This window comes from Anas platyrhynchos, chromosome 1 (genome assembly GCF_047663525.1).
Source record: "Anas platyrhynchos isolate ZD024472 breed Pekin duck chromosome 1, IASCAAS_PekinDuck_T2T, whole genome shotgun sequence".
Taxonomy (NCBI): Eukaryota; Metazoa; Chordata; class Aves; order Anseriformes; family Anatidae; genus Anas; species Anas platyrhynchos.
Window position 1 is genome coordinate 142,553,810 of NC_092587.1, and position 15,353 is coordinate 142,569,162.

Genomic DNA, 15,353 nt, shown 5'->3' on the forward strand with positions numbered 1-15,353 from the left:
ACTTCATATTTGGTTTTGAAAGCTTTAGATCCACATTACATGGAATTCAGAGGTAGATGAGATTTATTCTTAAAGATGCAGAATGACCAGGAGATAACAAGTTTTGACAGTGGTATGATCTGACAGTTCAAAGAGCATTTGGACTTAGATTAATGTAGTTGCAGCTCTGGTTAATTCAACTACTCCACATAAATTAAGACAACTTCAGGACCACTAGGTCATATGACATTAGATGCTTTACAGGAGTAAATTAATTGTATTTAAATAAAGAAGAGACTTTTTTCCCTACAAGGTTGTTCATTGATTTAATGTTAGAACGCAAAGCTAATCCATAACTTGAATAACATCATAAGTCCACTCCAAATTTGTGTAGGAGTCTTGATAAATCCATGGAAATTAAAGTACAGATGGACAACAGTTTCCTTGTTGGCATGCTCTCACATACTTGGAGATGGCCTAAACTTAGATGGAGATTACGACCGTGGAGAAGTTAGAAGTGTTGGATTTAACACGCCACATTTAACAAGTTTTAAAACATTTTCCAACTTCTACGTTTACTGAGGCTCTGCACCTGTTCACCTTACCATCCAACTCCTAAATGAGGAAGTAGTTACCTCACCTCTGAGCTTCATGGATTCTGGCCTTAATGGCCATCTGTTTCCAGAAGAAGAATGAAAACCAGCTTCCAACATGGGCTACGCCATGCCTTGGGCTCTGAATCACCAGTGGCTCTCTCAGCAGGTCTGACTTGAGCTCAGATCGTACAATTTTGTTCTCCCCATAGCAATGCTAACTGGCAATTAGGCAACCTCCTTAAAAGCTAAGCATCACTCAGAACAGACTTCTTCAGAGACATAGAAAATACTAAACAACAGCCCCACGTGCTTGACTGACTAATGTTCACCTCAAGGCTCATGGCTCCTTGGAGCTGCAAGTTTTAGCTTGTTTTTTTTCCCACTATCTTCGAAGGAAATTATATAAGAAGAGAGTTACAAATAGCACCTTCCCTTGGAATATCTGTTTGAGTTTTCAGCTTCTAAGGTTTAGCCACATATAGCTAGCCACTTGCTAAAACGTAAAAAATAGGTTCTTAGCAGTGACAGTTTGATTTGTCTTAATATACAACTTCCCTCAGAGTAATTCTGCATTAGGTCTTTTCTGGGTTTATGATTACAAACTGCACAGTAGGCAGAATTTACAAGACCTGGGAAAATTCCGGTCCAAATTATAACTCCTAAATTTACAGATATCCAAGATATCAATGGAGCCTACACAATTTGGTGTTTTACCCAGATCTCACTAGCTGTAATGGAAGCTTATATCCTTGAATCACATTTAAGATGCAAACTGAACACTAAGTCCTACATCACCTAACACTAAATCCTACTTACGATGTATCCAAGTAGGACTACCAGCATTTTTTTTTAAACCTTTCTGCTGTAGGAAAGCTAGCTTCTTAGCTAGAAGTCCATATATATCTCTTCCCAGGTGAGACAATATTACCAAAAAAGAAGAATTTATACTTTGATTTATTAAAAACAACAAGGTTTAGAAAAATTCCGATATCTGTCAGATGTAAACAACATCTAACCAGTGAAAGGACATAAGCAAATACCACAGAGAAATGTTTTCCCTGGGGCATCTATACCACCAACATCTCAGCAAAATAACTGGAACTCAGTAAACAGCCTGCTAAACACGCTGTTTGGTCTAACTGCATGCAAACCCCCCAATGACAGCAAGATGAAACAGCATGATTTGTAAGTTATAATGGATTGTATGGTGCTAACAACAACTGAATCTGTCAGACCAAAAAAAGTTTTATTGTTGACAGTGCACTCAATTTAAGGTTAACAAAATCAGCTAAAAATTAAAAAAAAAAAAAAAATCTCTTCCCTTTGTTGAACTACTTCAGTTTCAATACAGCCAGCACTTCCTTCCTTCTTGTCAACGTTCTCCGGTATTTTGAAGTATCAGCATAACCTAAAGGAACTCAGTAGGAAAACATTCCTCCTAGAGGTTTTGGTATCTAAGAACTATGACATTAAGCATAAAATAAGTGTCTTGACAAGGTTAACCAAGGATTACTGGTGCAAGAAAATGATGCCTTTAGTCCAACTCAATTATTTCCCCAGCTGATTTATAACTCGGACATTTTCTGAGGAATGAGATGATCTCACATGAAACTTGGCCAGAAGCAGCCCCACATCACACCAGTTTGCTGGAGCTACTGATGCTACTGTTTCATTGCTAAATCCATCTTTTCCTCAGACAGACATCAAGTTGCCCTTCGGCATTTTAACACGAGTTATTTCTGACTAACGCTAGCTTGAAATAGCTCCAGAGAAACACAAAGATTGGAGGAAGTGTTTGCGTGGATTGCCATTATCTTTCCCAGTTTTTCCTCAAACACCAACAAGCCTTAAATGAACAGGACTGTCTGAGTGTTCAGTCAATGAATAACCAGATATTATTTGAACTGGGTGTAATGGCCTGGACTGAAAATCAGAAATCCTGCATTCTACAAGGAATTTTCAGTCACCCAAGTACTTACACATGGCTGGTCAGAAGGGATGCTTGTCTGTGCTTTCTCCCCCCAGCAAAGACTTTTAGCAGCTTGTGAACAGCTGTTCTGCTTTGGAATAGCAACTTTCAGAGGAAGGGAACACCCCAGGATGCTGACTGAGCTCCAAAATTCAGGCTTGGACAGGAAGTTCTCATTAAACACATTTGTTCTGATAAAGTATCTTGCACAATACCATTCGTTGAAGCTCATTTGTTGGATGGACTGCTAGATGCATGGGTGCTGAATAACTGATCTTGGCTATTCCATCTCCCCTCCTTCTACAAGGTGCTGAAGCTCCCTGCAGGATACATTTCTCCTTTTCCACTGCTTTTAAGAGATCCTCAAACCACTACCAGCAAGGCAGAAGCCTCAGACTAGATCCTACAGTGAATCACTGCCAGGCAGGGTGGAATAGATGGAACAGATAGAAAAAGTTGGGGTAGAAGGGTCAAGCTACAGTCAAGTCAAGATAGCTACACTGCTATACGATTCTGGCCACCTGGGCACACCCAGAAAATAAAGAAACTTTACAGCTAATGTAACTTCAATGAGCTATTTTACCAAGACTAGCCACACTAACAAGATATCTGCTGGAAAGCCACACGGAAAGACTTCTGTGGGAATCTTTAAATGATTCCTTACTACAAAAATTCCTCACTATAAAGCTTGTATTTCTACTTCACATACACAGCACAGCAGTAATTTAGTCCAGTATTTGGAAGACTACCGGGAGGAATAAGATTGCAAGTTGCTCACTAATGCCAAAAATTACAAGGTAATATAAAAAATGGTTGTGGCCAGAACAAGTTGCCCATAGACACTGTTCAGACCTTTCCTGTCATTCTCCAATTTCCATCCAGTGTATGCTGCCCATTCAAACCCAGTGTTTCCCATTACCCCAGACAGCTGTAGGTAAAGTGAAAAATCCCTTCTCCAATAGTAACTTCGCCCAAAGCTTCCCTTTCCTTGACACATTTCAATTAACCCAAGGACAACTTTTTTTTTCCCTCCCCTAAAATATACAAGCCTACTACCTACAGCAAGTCGTTTAACCATAGCAATTCTATTCCATAGGCTCTCAACTGATTTTAAACAAAGAGAATTCTTATCTGCTGAGATTATGTAGTCAGCATGGATTACAGTAACCCTGGACAGCCTCCCTGCACAGAATGAGGTGCTACTAGCAGAAATGAAATTATCAGGTAAAATAAAGATACCAAGCAGCATTTTTGACTGCTTTTATGGAGTGAAAGTGAATTACCAAGGTCATTGTACGAACAAGTGACTGTTGAAACAGCTGAGTTGGGAAGATTTGTACAGACCTCCAGAAGAAGTGTTAAAAACAATTTCAGTAGCATCATTCTCAATAAAAACTCCAGTTGTGTAGTTGTGTCAATTGTATATACATTGTAACTTTTTGTTATTTTATTTATTTATTTTTTTAAGAAAACAGGTCACAGCACACACTCAGTAATAATGCCTTGACCTTCATAAGCATGGAGTCAAAAAATCTCTACACAATCAAAATACAGGATTAGAGCCTTAATGCTGCTGTTTGTTAGCATACGAAAGAATCAGTTGCATTAACTCTTCAAATATAAAATTGTTTCAGTCTTACTCTGCTTTTCTCCCAACCAAGCTATCTTATCACACTGATCTCCAATCTGCATTAAAAAACATTCAGGTGACTAAGTGCTTTTAAAACCAAGAATACTATCTCCTTATTTAAAAAAATAAATAAATAATAAATTCCTTGTTACACAATTACCTGAAGAGCTCTTTTGCTTCAAGGAACTGAAGCTGTGCAAACTGTATAAAACCTGCTTGCTGCAGGATTCGTTTGTACATTACCTATGAAAGAGAAGAGGAGAAAAAACATATTTGTAAGGAGCTATTCACATGTTACTAGTAATGTCTGTAATAAGTACCTTATAAAATCACTGAACATGTCATCTTCAAGCAGGACCATCAAGTTAAATGCAAAATAAAGCCTTTATCTTGCACATTTTCTACTGTACGTAACTGAACATACACAGGATCTGCTATCCAGACTTTTTTTTTTTTTACAGATGTGTAAATACAACACTATGCACTAGTACTTACTAAAAACAAAGTCAACGAGAAGCAAATTAAAGTTTTTTTTTTTTTTTAATTCAAAAATAACTTCTCTAACATCAGTATGGCCTGCCTCAAGTTTTTGCTTGTGGTATGTGCAAACATGAAGGCTGATGGTTATCTCTAAAAGTTCTCATAATTCAGCAGACAAAGACGAGACAAACTCAAGGGTCTCAGTTGACCATAAATATCCAACTTTCTCCTCTTCTGACCCCACTTCCCTAGCAGCCTTGCTGGTGAGTTTCACAGCCTCTTTCCCAGATGATTGTTTTTGTGATTTTCTGCCTTTTCTCAAAAATAATTTTAAAGCAGTTCAATTTATAAAATATAGAAATCAAACATACATAAAATATTAGTAAGAAAAACAGAAGTAGAGCACAAGAACAGCAATGTGTTACTATGTTTTATGGTTAAGATCATGACTCGACAGAAAAAGAACATGAGATGTACTTTACATGTGAGTTTTTTTTCTCCCTTCAATATAAATGGTTAGTTACCACTAGATTAAATGCGGCTCAAATATTTCCAATGGCAAAAAGAGAATTACTGAAAGGAAGCTAAACAGTGTTTTGAAAGAATCCACCATTTGTGACAACACTTGCATTTTGCGAATACAGCCAGCTAGCCAAATCCACATGCCCTTCATTTTCTCCTCCACCTTTTCCATGAATAAATATGCAGTTTTCTGATGTCTACCACAGTACCTGAATGTTGTTCTTAACTATAGGAGCCTATCTACAATCAAAACACCTACCGACATAGCAATACTATTGCTATGAACAAATTCCAGGCGGGAATTGCTAAAAGAGGGAGGCCCCAAGCAGGGTAGACTGATAGTCCAATTGCTGATTTTTCACCTTGATTAAAAATCATGGATCGATTAAGAGAACAGCTTAAGTCCATTTAGCCTGTGCATATTTCACTAATGGATAATCCTAGGGAAACACTTGATTGCTAGTAAACCATTAAAACCTATTGATCTGTAAGGCTGTAGGACTTCTTGCCTCTCCAGTGTCAGGAAGAAAAGGGAAAATAAAGAGAAATGTTACCTGGTGCATTTTTTTCAGAAAAATCTAACAAAGAAAATAAAAAACAGTAATTCACCACATATGTGTAATGTTACTATACTATATATCCATCTGTACTAATTAAATAAAGCTAAAAGGGAAATTAAATATAGTAATAAAGTAAAACTGCCTCATAATACATAAGCAAAATATATAAAATAAAAAATATATAAAATATATAAAATTTTTATAGCTATGGTATTAAACAAATGAATCCAAATTTGTGAACTGATGAATACCCCTCTGGTTACTGCCTAAGGATGCAGTTTGAAATCCTTTACCATCAACTACCTGCACCTTTTTCCACCAGGAAACTTCAAAATCTGGTTTCAGACTTGCTAGGGAGGGTTACAATACAAACATTTTTCATCCTATTAAAGAAACTAGAATCAAAAGGTTTTGTTTTGAAGTCTTTTCATTTTTTTCCAGTGGAGGGACTGCTAATATTTACACATTATGAATTAGGATATTGGAATTAAGTTTGAATTGATCTAACACTCTGAAGACACTGCCTTACTTGTACAGCAATCTTTTCAAATAGAAGTTAAACTGTCAATGAGTTCGTTTTAAGTACAGCCCTAAGAAATCAGCTTTAAATTTAAACTGATTAAGTGGTGTTCACTTTCATTTAAGTGTTAATACATCTTCACTTGTCCCTTGAAGTCATGCACGAAAGGGTTGGAAAATGTCTCCTGGCTGGCAGAGACTTTCCCAACTTCTGAAAGATAAACTGATAAGTATCCATGCTGCTTCTCAGCCAAGTTTATCATAAGACATTTTGATGTCAAATGCTGAAGATTATGGAAGCAACAGATGTAGAAAATTCTACAGTCTCTCCCAGAATCTTAAAAACAAGCTACATCTATATGCCAACTACACTTAATTTTTGTTTACAATAGAAGAGCCATCTTCCAGAATGAGTTCTTCCAGACTCATCTGCCACAATATTGTAATTAGTATCTTTTAAAAAGGTACTAAGCTGTAATCCATCAAAATTCAACACATTATTTATTCCCCTATCATTTTTGAAGGGCAACTGTAAGACTTGAAATGCTTTAGGCAAATTCTGTATTGTTGACTGAATTCACATTAGAAAAAATGGTGAGAACAAAACTCTAGCTACAGAAACTGAATTAAGATTTGTATTAATTCATATTTAAAAAAACACTAGCCAACAAAGATGACTGCTGAACCTGCAACGGTTGTAGTGAAGCTTTAATTCTCCCAGCTGCTAAAAAAAAAAAAAAAAAAGTCTTTCTAGGATGATCAGCATTACCAACAAGATTGCAAAAAGATTTTTTGTAGGAAGTTTAGCTTTCTGGTCAGGTTTGTGTACAGTTAAACAAGTGTTTTGGAACTAGTGAAAAATGAGAGGCAAAAAAAGAGATACCTATGCAAGATGTGTGTCAATCTAACCAAGGTCTTCACTACCATCAACCATGATTTCTGCAAACTTCAGCTGTCCTGAAAAATTAATAAGTAGCATTCAGTCATTTCATGGTAGCATGGTAGAAAGGCCTCTGTATTCTTCCGACATGATATCCAGCAATGCTATCTCCTTGCACCACTTTACTTAGCAGTTTTTACTTCACAATAATTCTCGATGTTCGAAGACAAAAGAAACTTTCATGTAATATAGCAGAGAAATTTGCAGTCTGCAGGGGCTATAGGTTAAACAACAGGTTAGAGCTACTAATGCTTGACCTCCTTCTTTCCAGTAACACTGGTTGCACAAACAGTTCTGTGAATGTAGTACTTTACTGTTTCCAACCCGCTATTATTCTGCACTATTGGAATATATGCATATTTCTGCTAATACAAAGAGAGACAGCGTGCACTTGTGTATGCATGCAACAACAATGCAGTACTCAACTGTAGGAAAAAACCCTACGCCCTCAAGAACTCTCTTGACTGAGTTAGTTATGTGTAGACAACAAAAGCCATCCCAAACTGGGGAAAATACAGCAGCTTGTGGAAAACATGTTTTCCTTGTACAAAATACTACCTGTATCAAGAAGTTACAATTGCTCTTTTGTAAGGATAAATTATAGCTCCTGGATCAAGTGTCTTAACTGAATACCTCGGTCTTCCTACCTCTGCTAGTAGGAAATAGCAAATTAAATCCTAGAATTTGTCAGCTACTCAAGAATCAGTAAAGCTTGCAAAATAGATACCTGAAGATATCTACAAGACAGAAGTTGGAAAGGAGCAACTATGTGATCAGGTAAAGTACGACAAAGAAATTATGCAAAAGATGCATGCATGCAAGGCATGTAATTTGGTTGTACTCCATCAGATTTATATTACGCGAGACTACAGTAAAGGCAAGACTGATGTGCTTGTAGCAAACCTGTAATGACAACATTAATTATCAGAGGCACATTAGAAAGCAAGCTCAACATGTTATATTTCCAGCTACTGATGCGCTCTGAAAAATTGGACTACCTTGTCAACAGCTAAGCCAAATTCAATCATTTTAATATGAGTCAATGGGAGACTATCAATTTAGGCTGGTTAGCATCAGTCTGTAGGTACAACTCAGAACCACAACAGGTTGTTTTGCATACAAGTAAATAGCTTCCTGTTTTTCAGCCATAGCATCAACCCAAAGTAACTGAACACCCTTAAAAGCATAAAGTAAGAAAAAACTTATTCTAGGAAACAGTAATTTCAGGAAGTAAGACATTCAGTGCACATAATGTACACGTAAGCAGAAAGTGACTTATCCTAAAGACAGAAAAATCCTAAAAGCAAGAAAACTTCAGAGTAACGAGATTCCATATCAATTTCATATAAATTACAGATAAATTTGTGGGAAAAAAAAACAACCAACGACAAAAAAAAAGAAGAGACATCTTCCATGCTAATACTCATAAACTGGAAATAAATAATTAGAAAATTAATGCCTATGCATGATGACCTTTAATCACATATTCTGTTCTCTCAGAAGAATTTTGTTTTGATTCTTTAGATTGCAAAGGAAAACTTGGACACAAGGAGGCAATGAAAAACTGAATTCTGAATTTGCTGAAATGCTTCAGTACTTTTTAAGTACTAAGATAAAACTAAAAATAAAAGGAGGGAAGTGCTTTTCTGGCCAAGTTTTTTTTTTTTTTTTTTTTTTTTAAATAACTTGCAGAGCAACCTCCCAGCCACTCATTCTACAGAGGAATTAAGAATCCCTAACATTTTCATTTAATTTATTGACTTCTTCCTTCCAAAGGCACTGAACAAAGTTTAAATGTTGAAATAAGAATAAAATTACAATCTTCTTAAAATTAAGATATATATATCCTGCCAGACTAATTCATTTTGGAATTACTTCAGCTGGAAGTAATGCAACAGATGCCATTTTGAGGGCAATGAAACACTCTGAAGTAGCCGAAAATAGAAAAAGATTAATTTTAGCTCTGCATATAGGTTTCCTGTAGACTACAGATAGTTTCAAAAAAGAAAGAAACCATCAAAGATTCATTCACCTGCTTGGCGAATTATTTTCATGTTCTACAACACTGCTCTGGAATAATATGATTATTCCTTTATATTACAGAGATTTCATTCGACTTCATCCAAGTTTCAGTCTCTAAATCACAGATAGGAATAAATCCAGTAGCATATTTATTATATTATAAACCCGAGGCAGAAGGAAAGGACTACAAATCTCAGTAACCAAAAATCTACTAAGATCACTCCCTTTTTTGAAAATGGTAGAAAGGAGGACCCAGGGAACTACAGACTTGTGAGCTTCACGTCTGTGCCTGGGAAGATCATGGAACAGATCCTCCTGGAAGCAACGTTAAGGCACACACAAGACCAAGAGCAAATCGCGCCTGCCCAATCTGGTGGCTTTCTGTGATGGAGTGACTGCATCAGTTCACAAGGGAAGGCTGACCCATGTCATCTACCTGGACTTCTGTAGGGCCTTTGACTTGGTCCCACATGACATCCTCGCCTCCGAATTGGAGAGAGACAGATTTGAAGAGTGGACCATTACCCCGAAAAGGAATTGGCTTGCAGATGACACCAAGTCGAGTGGTGCAGTCAATACAACAGAACGAAGGGATGCCATCCAAAGTGACCTGGACAAGCTAGAAAAGTGGGCCCACATGAACCTAACGAGGGTTAAGTTCAAGTGCAAGGTGCTGCACCTGGGACAAGGCAATCCCAGACATGAATACTGACTGGGAGAAGAACTCATTGAGAGCAGCCCTGCAGAGAAGGAGGAAATTCTTCACTCAGAGGGTGGTGAGACACTGAAACAGGTTACTCAGAGAAGTTATGGATGCCCCATCCCTGGAGGTGTTCAAGGCCAGGCTGGATGGGGCCCTGGGGAACCTGATCTAGTGGGTGGCATCCAGGCCCATGATGGAGGGGCGGGGGTGGAATTAGGTATCTTTAAAGGTCCTTTCCAACCCAAACCATTCTATGGTAAGATACTCTTTTGCTGCACAGAAATCTTAACTATTCAGTTACACACCAGTAGAAGCTTAGAACTAGGATGTACTTGGTTTAGATTTCCCATCACTTAACTTTAAAATTGTAATACTGTGGAGTTTAAGGCACAGTGAGAATTTGCAATACAAAGTCAAACTTAAAAATTCTGATTGGAAGTAAAGTACACCTTTTTTTTTTTTTTTTTTTTTTTTTTAAACAGCAACTAACAACTGAACACATAATGATAAGCACTGCAGTATTTTTTCCTATCCCTAGCTTTTGGTTTTGTTTAGTTGTACACAAGAGGAAAAAAATACCAAAACCAACAGAAGAGCAGCATTCAACCCTGAAAATGTCATGGCCATTACAAACAAAGAAATCAGTTGCATATCTATTTCCTCAGGTTGAAACCATAAGAGGTATTAGTTAGATTCCTTTTCAACATAAATCCATCTCCCACCTTCTACAGTCATTTGACCATCAGCATACATAGCCCCCACCACAGATTAACATTTTCATGAAAATTAAAGGACAGACCTGAAATTTCTCTTTTGGAATATTTCTTCGAGCTCCTTTTGCTAGGACAAGGGCTTCTTCCACTCTGTGACTAGCTAGAAGATCCTGAATCTGTTTCTCCAAAGGCAGTGGCACCAAGATATACACACACTTACTAGTAGCAACAATCACCTTTCCTGGACAGAGCAAACAGACATATTTCAGTTTATAATCTCTGCAGGAAAAAAAAGATTTTTAGAAATAAGCTTTAATATTTGCAATTTAAGATACAAAATCCTAAACAGAGTTAAAGTTTTAAAACTTGTATTTCTTGTTACCATATTTACCAGGAGGTACAGATTACCTGTAAATTGGCCCTCACACAAATATAAGAGTTTTATTTATTTACAACAGGTTTCGTTCACTCTAAGTAAATGAAACGGCTCATCATAGGAGATGACAGCCAAGGTTGTACAGGTCACCACTGTAAAACTATTGCCCAGATTCAAGACAACAGAGACCTGTGGCTGCCAGTTTATTTCCTCAGGCTTACATTAGGGAATTGTAAGCTGTACCTCAAAAGGTAACTAGTAACAGTTCACAGTACCAGAGTTTGTAACTCTCCTAGAAAAAGGAAAAAATGAGTGATGCAATGTATTCCACACTTAGAGTCATATTTTTCAGGTAACATCATAATTCTCATATTTCTGTTTAAAAATTATTTATAAATACCTACTTCTGAACCTTTAACACATATTTTAGTTAGTAGCCCAGAAGAACAATTTTAAGATGTTACAACTGCCAGGAAAAGCAGCGGACAGATATTCATAGCTCACAATTACAGACTCATAACACCAAGCTAATAATGTTCCTTCACACAACATAAAGCTAATAGTGTGATACAGTAGAGAAAATAAATTATAAGAAAAAACTCTAGGCCCACACACTCCTATCTGACAATGGACTTGAAAACTGTCATACATTTTGCTAGAAGTGTTGAATTTTGGATAACAAACACTTTTTCATACCATAGGCACAAGCAGCAGGAATATAATCACAAATGTATTTGCAAGGGAAAAGTGACAATGGTTAACATGCTTGCTAGATATTTTGTTTAAGAAGAACAAATGGAAGTGACTGTGCCCACACTGAGACTGTTCCAGAATTACAAAAAAAAAAAAAGCATCCTTTGGAATACCTTCAAAGTCCTGCAGAATGTGTCCTTCTTTAAAAGGTAAGGTTTGCTTTTGCTGCTGGTCAAGCATGCTGTGCACTGTAATGAACTCCTCATCTAGAGCAACAACGTAGGGAAAGCACAAAGCTGCTCCAATCACGTTCTCAGACCAGTGCACGGGGGCTCGCTGTGAAATGCCATCCACAGTTGCAAACATGCCTACAAAAAAAGAAAAAAAAAAAGCTTGAGGGTTGCACTAATCAAAGACTATTCCCTCCCCTTCCCAGTATGGATACCAGGGTATAGAAACAGGCCCAAAAGAACAGATGGAGTATCAGATAACACAATGACAGTGCATCATAGCTCCTTGGATCTTACACACCTGTCGGTTTGTTCTGTTCAAAGTTTTGCTTTATCCTTTACCCACAGAAACAAACACCATAAGAAATGAAGAGAGGAATACTGAAAAGGCCTAACAAGAACTATTTGGGTTATTAAAAAAAAAGTTTAAAGAATTATGCCATGTTCAAAATCATTCAAAACAACAAATATTTAGTGAGATATTTAGTGAGATCCAACATGCAAACAATACAAAAAATATTGTCTTAAGAGATGCAGGTCTGTGCTGCCTGACCTATCCCACAATATAGGAATATTTATTCTTTGCTGTGTTGTATGTCTGAAGAGGATTTTGGTATATAGACAGTTATTTACTTCACCACTTCTGCCATGGCAAAATTTTCACAGGATGAGAGTTGAGTTTCTTCAAAAGAATCACTTCCTGTAAGGTACAATCAATCATTTGAAAAAAATCTGAGGTTATGTATAAAACATTTTCACAAAAGCCAAGCACAGATTAGACTTAAATATCATAGAATCACAGAATCATTAGGGTTGGAAAAACCCTCCAAGATCACCTGGTCCAACCACCCCCCCTACCACCAATGTCACCACCAAACCATGTCCCCAGGCACCAGGCCCAACCTCTCCTTGAGCATCCCCAGGGACGGTGACTCCACCACCTCCCTGGGCAAACCGTCCCAGTGCCTGACTGCTCCTTCTGAGCAGAAATGGCTCCTCATTGCCAGCCTGAACCTCCCCGGCACAACTTGAGGCCATCCCCTCTAGTCCTATCGCTAGTTACCTGTGAGAAGAGGCCAACCCCCAGATCCCCACAAGTTCCAACAACGCCTTCAATGTACCAAGATTAAATCCAGTATCTTCAGTTAATTTGTGTTTTTCTCTACCACTTCCTGTCTATTCTCTTCCAGAGAGAGTTTGACTTGCTTTTGAACAATATGCCTTTTTATTTCTTGTACTTGGTATTCCCCAATTCTATTTCCTGAGACTTCTAGCATTAACTTGAAGAAAAATCCCTGTCTGAATTTACAAACATTGTTCAGCAATTTTGACAATGAGGCATCCTGAAGCATGATGTAAATTTCAGTTTTAAACATGAACGAAAACCACTTAGAGTCAGTACTTTTTACACTCAAAATGTGACTATGGAAATTGTCCTACAGCAGGAATGAGCCACTTGACAGCTGGCAGAATGAGTCTGAGCTCTAAAGAACAGAGATTAAAAGATTATGTTATTCAATGTACAAAAGCTCTTCCAAACAGCGGATAATGAGGTAAGGGTAGCTGGGCAGGAGGGCCATATCGAAAGGGAAGGGGGAAAAAAAAAAAGCGGTTGTAGATGGTTACAGAACCCTGGTATAGAAATTAAGATTCTGAATCCTTTAGAGAACATTTGAAATGATCAGACCCTTCCTTTGAGTAGGGGTGCTAGGCAAAGCCATCATTTCACACCTACTAGCAAATAATGTTATTTACTTTCACACTATAGTGATTCAGCTTTTTTATCAGAGCACCTTGCAGAAAATACCACAATACACAATCCAAATTTCTTCTATAGATCTCAATAACCTTAGGGATCAGAAGTGAAGTATTATGCAAGGCTGACTGTACTACCCATTTTTAATGCCTTCCAGTTACTCCAGCTCTCACCTAAGGATAACAAACACTACAACTATAAAAAGGCTGTGGTTTCTGGCTAAGTACAGGAATATAACTGATGAAAGATGAAGTCACTGATCAATTCTGTATTAAAAATGCACATGCTATCCAAAAGTTACAGGAATCGCTCAAAACACAGCTATGCTGTTTTTAGCACCGAGAGATCTAGAAATTTGTAGAATCACAGAACCAAAGAAAAATATAAGTTCTTCCAGAGGACATCCAGTCCAACTCTTTTCACTCAAAGCAGGATCAAATTAGATCAGGTTACTCATGGCTTTGTACAATAGACTCTGTAGGCTTTGTTTTTCAAAGCAAAAGTTTATGAGTGAAAATATTTGAAAAAAGTGAAGTATGGAAAGCAGCATTATTCTTTACTTATTAAAAAATCTAATGTGAGAACTTTTGGTTATCAAAGTTGACAGTATGAGGAATACTACAAGTGGCTGCAAACAGGAAGGGGACATGTTTGTTACCATTGACCACTCTGCTTTATGCAGTATCAACTGTGAGAAGACCCCTCCATAACCTTTTATCAATTGTTCTGCTTAGCACACGTGCTTGCTCTAAGTTACAAGGCTCGGTTGTCCAGTTGTATGCTGCTCAGTCACTATACAACCCCTCAAACCACACACTAGTGAGAAGAGTTTGTGCTAGAAAAGCAAAAGAAATAAACTAAAATTAAGTATTTAAAATCTATGGTTTTGCCTGTTAAAGTTATGGAATAGTTGAATTTGGAAGGGACCTCTGGAGATTGCCCAGTTTAATCTCCCAGCACGTTCAACTAGGTTGCTCAAGACGTCCTCCAGACAGATTTTTAAGTACTTTGAAGAACAGTCTCCACATCCTCTCCTAGTTCCAGCTTGACCACAATCAAAATGAGGATGATTTTCTCATGTTTCCATGGAATTTCCTGTATTTTAATTTGTACCCATTACCTCTCCGAGCAGAGACTGATGTGTGTCTTTACTATCCTCCCCATATATTCCACTAAGATCTCTCCAAGCCTTCTCTTATTCAGATTGAACAGTCCCAAGGCTTCACAGCCTCTCCTCACAAGATGCTGCAATCACCTCATCATCTTTGTATTAGCCACTCCTCCCACATTTGTATCACATGCAAACTTGCTGTGGGTGCAGGCTGCGCCACCACCCATGTTATTTCCATTAGCACCCTCCTCATGACACCGACCACCACCCTTTAAACACCAATTTAATTTAATAGAGATGCTCTACCAAATGCCAGATGAATGCGTATTAATTGATAAGATGTAGAAAAGCAAACCAAAATGAGAATTTAAGATTTACATCAAGTCTTTTCAAGTCCATTCACTTAACAGCAAGAGCCTGTCACAAACACCAAGATGCCAATGATGTTTTATAGTGGTGCTCACCTATCTTCTCAACTGCAGAGACTATTGCTAAAGACACCAAGAATTTTACTGAGGAAAAACAGCAAGGGGGATGATACTAAACAAAACTAC

At 37.6% G+C, this 15,353-nt stretch overlaps 1 protein-coding gene across 3 annotated transcripts in view; it reads right to left on the bottom strand.

Annotated features, from left to right (window-relative positions):
* The window catches only part of TGFBRAP1 (transforming growth factor beta receptor associated protein 1), a 35,022-nt gene that overhangs the window by 15,284 nt on the left and 4,385 nt on the right, over nt 1-15,353 (bottom strand). For all 3 annotated transcript variants that reach the window (XM_027445429.3, XM_027445437.3, XM_027445445.3), the window contains exons 3-5: nt 11,876-12,070; nt 10,720-10,874; nt 4,335-4,417 (exon numbers count right to left, since the gene is read on the bottom strand). In XM_027445429.3, the coding sequence (XP_027301230.2) occupies nt 4,335-4,417; nt 10,720-10,874; nt 11,876-12,070 (433 nt within the window). The remainder of the gene's footprint in view (nt 1-4,334; nt 4,418-10,719; nt 10,875-11,875; nt 12,071-15,353) is intronic.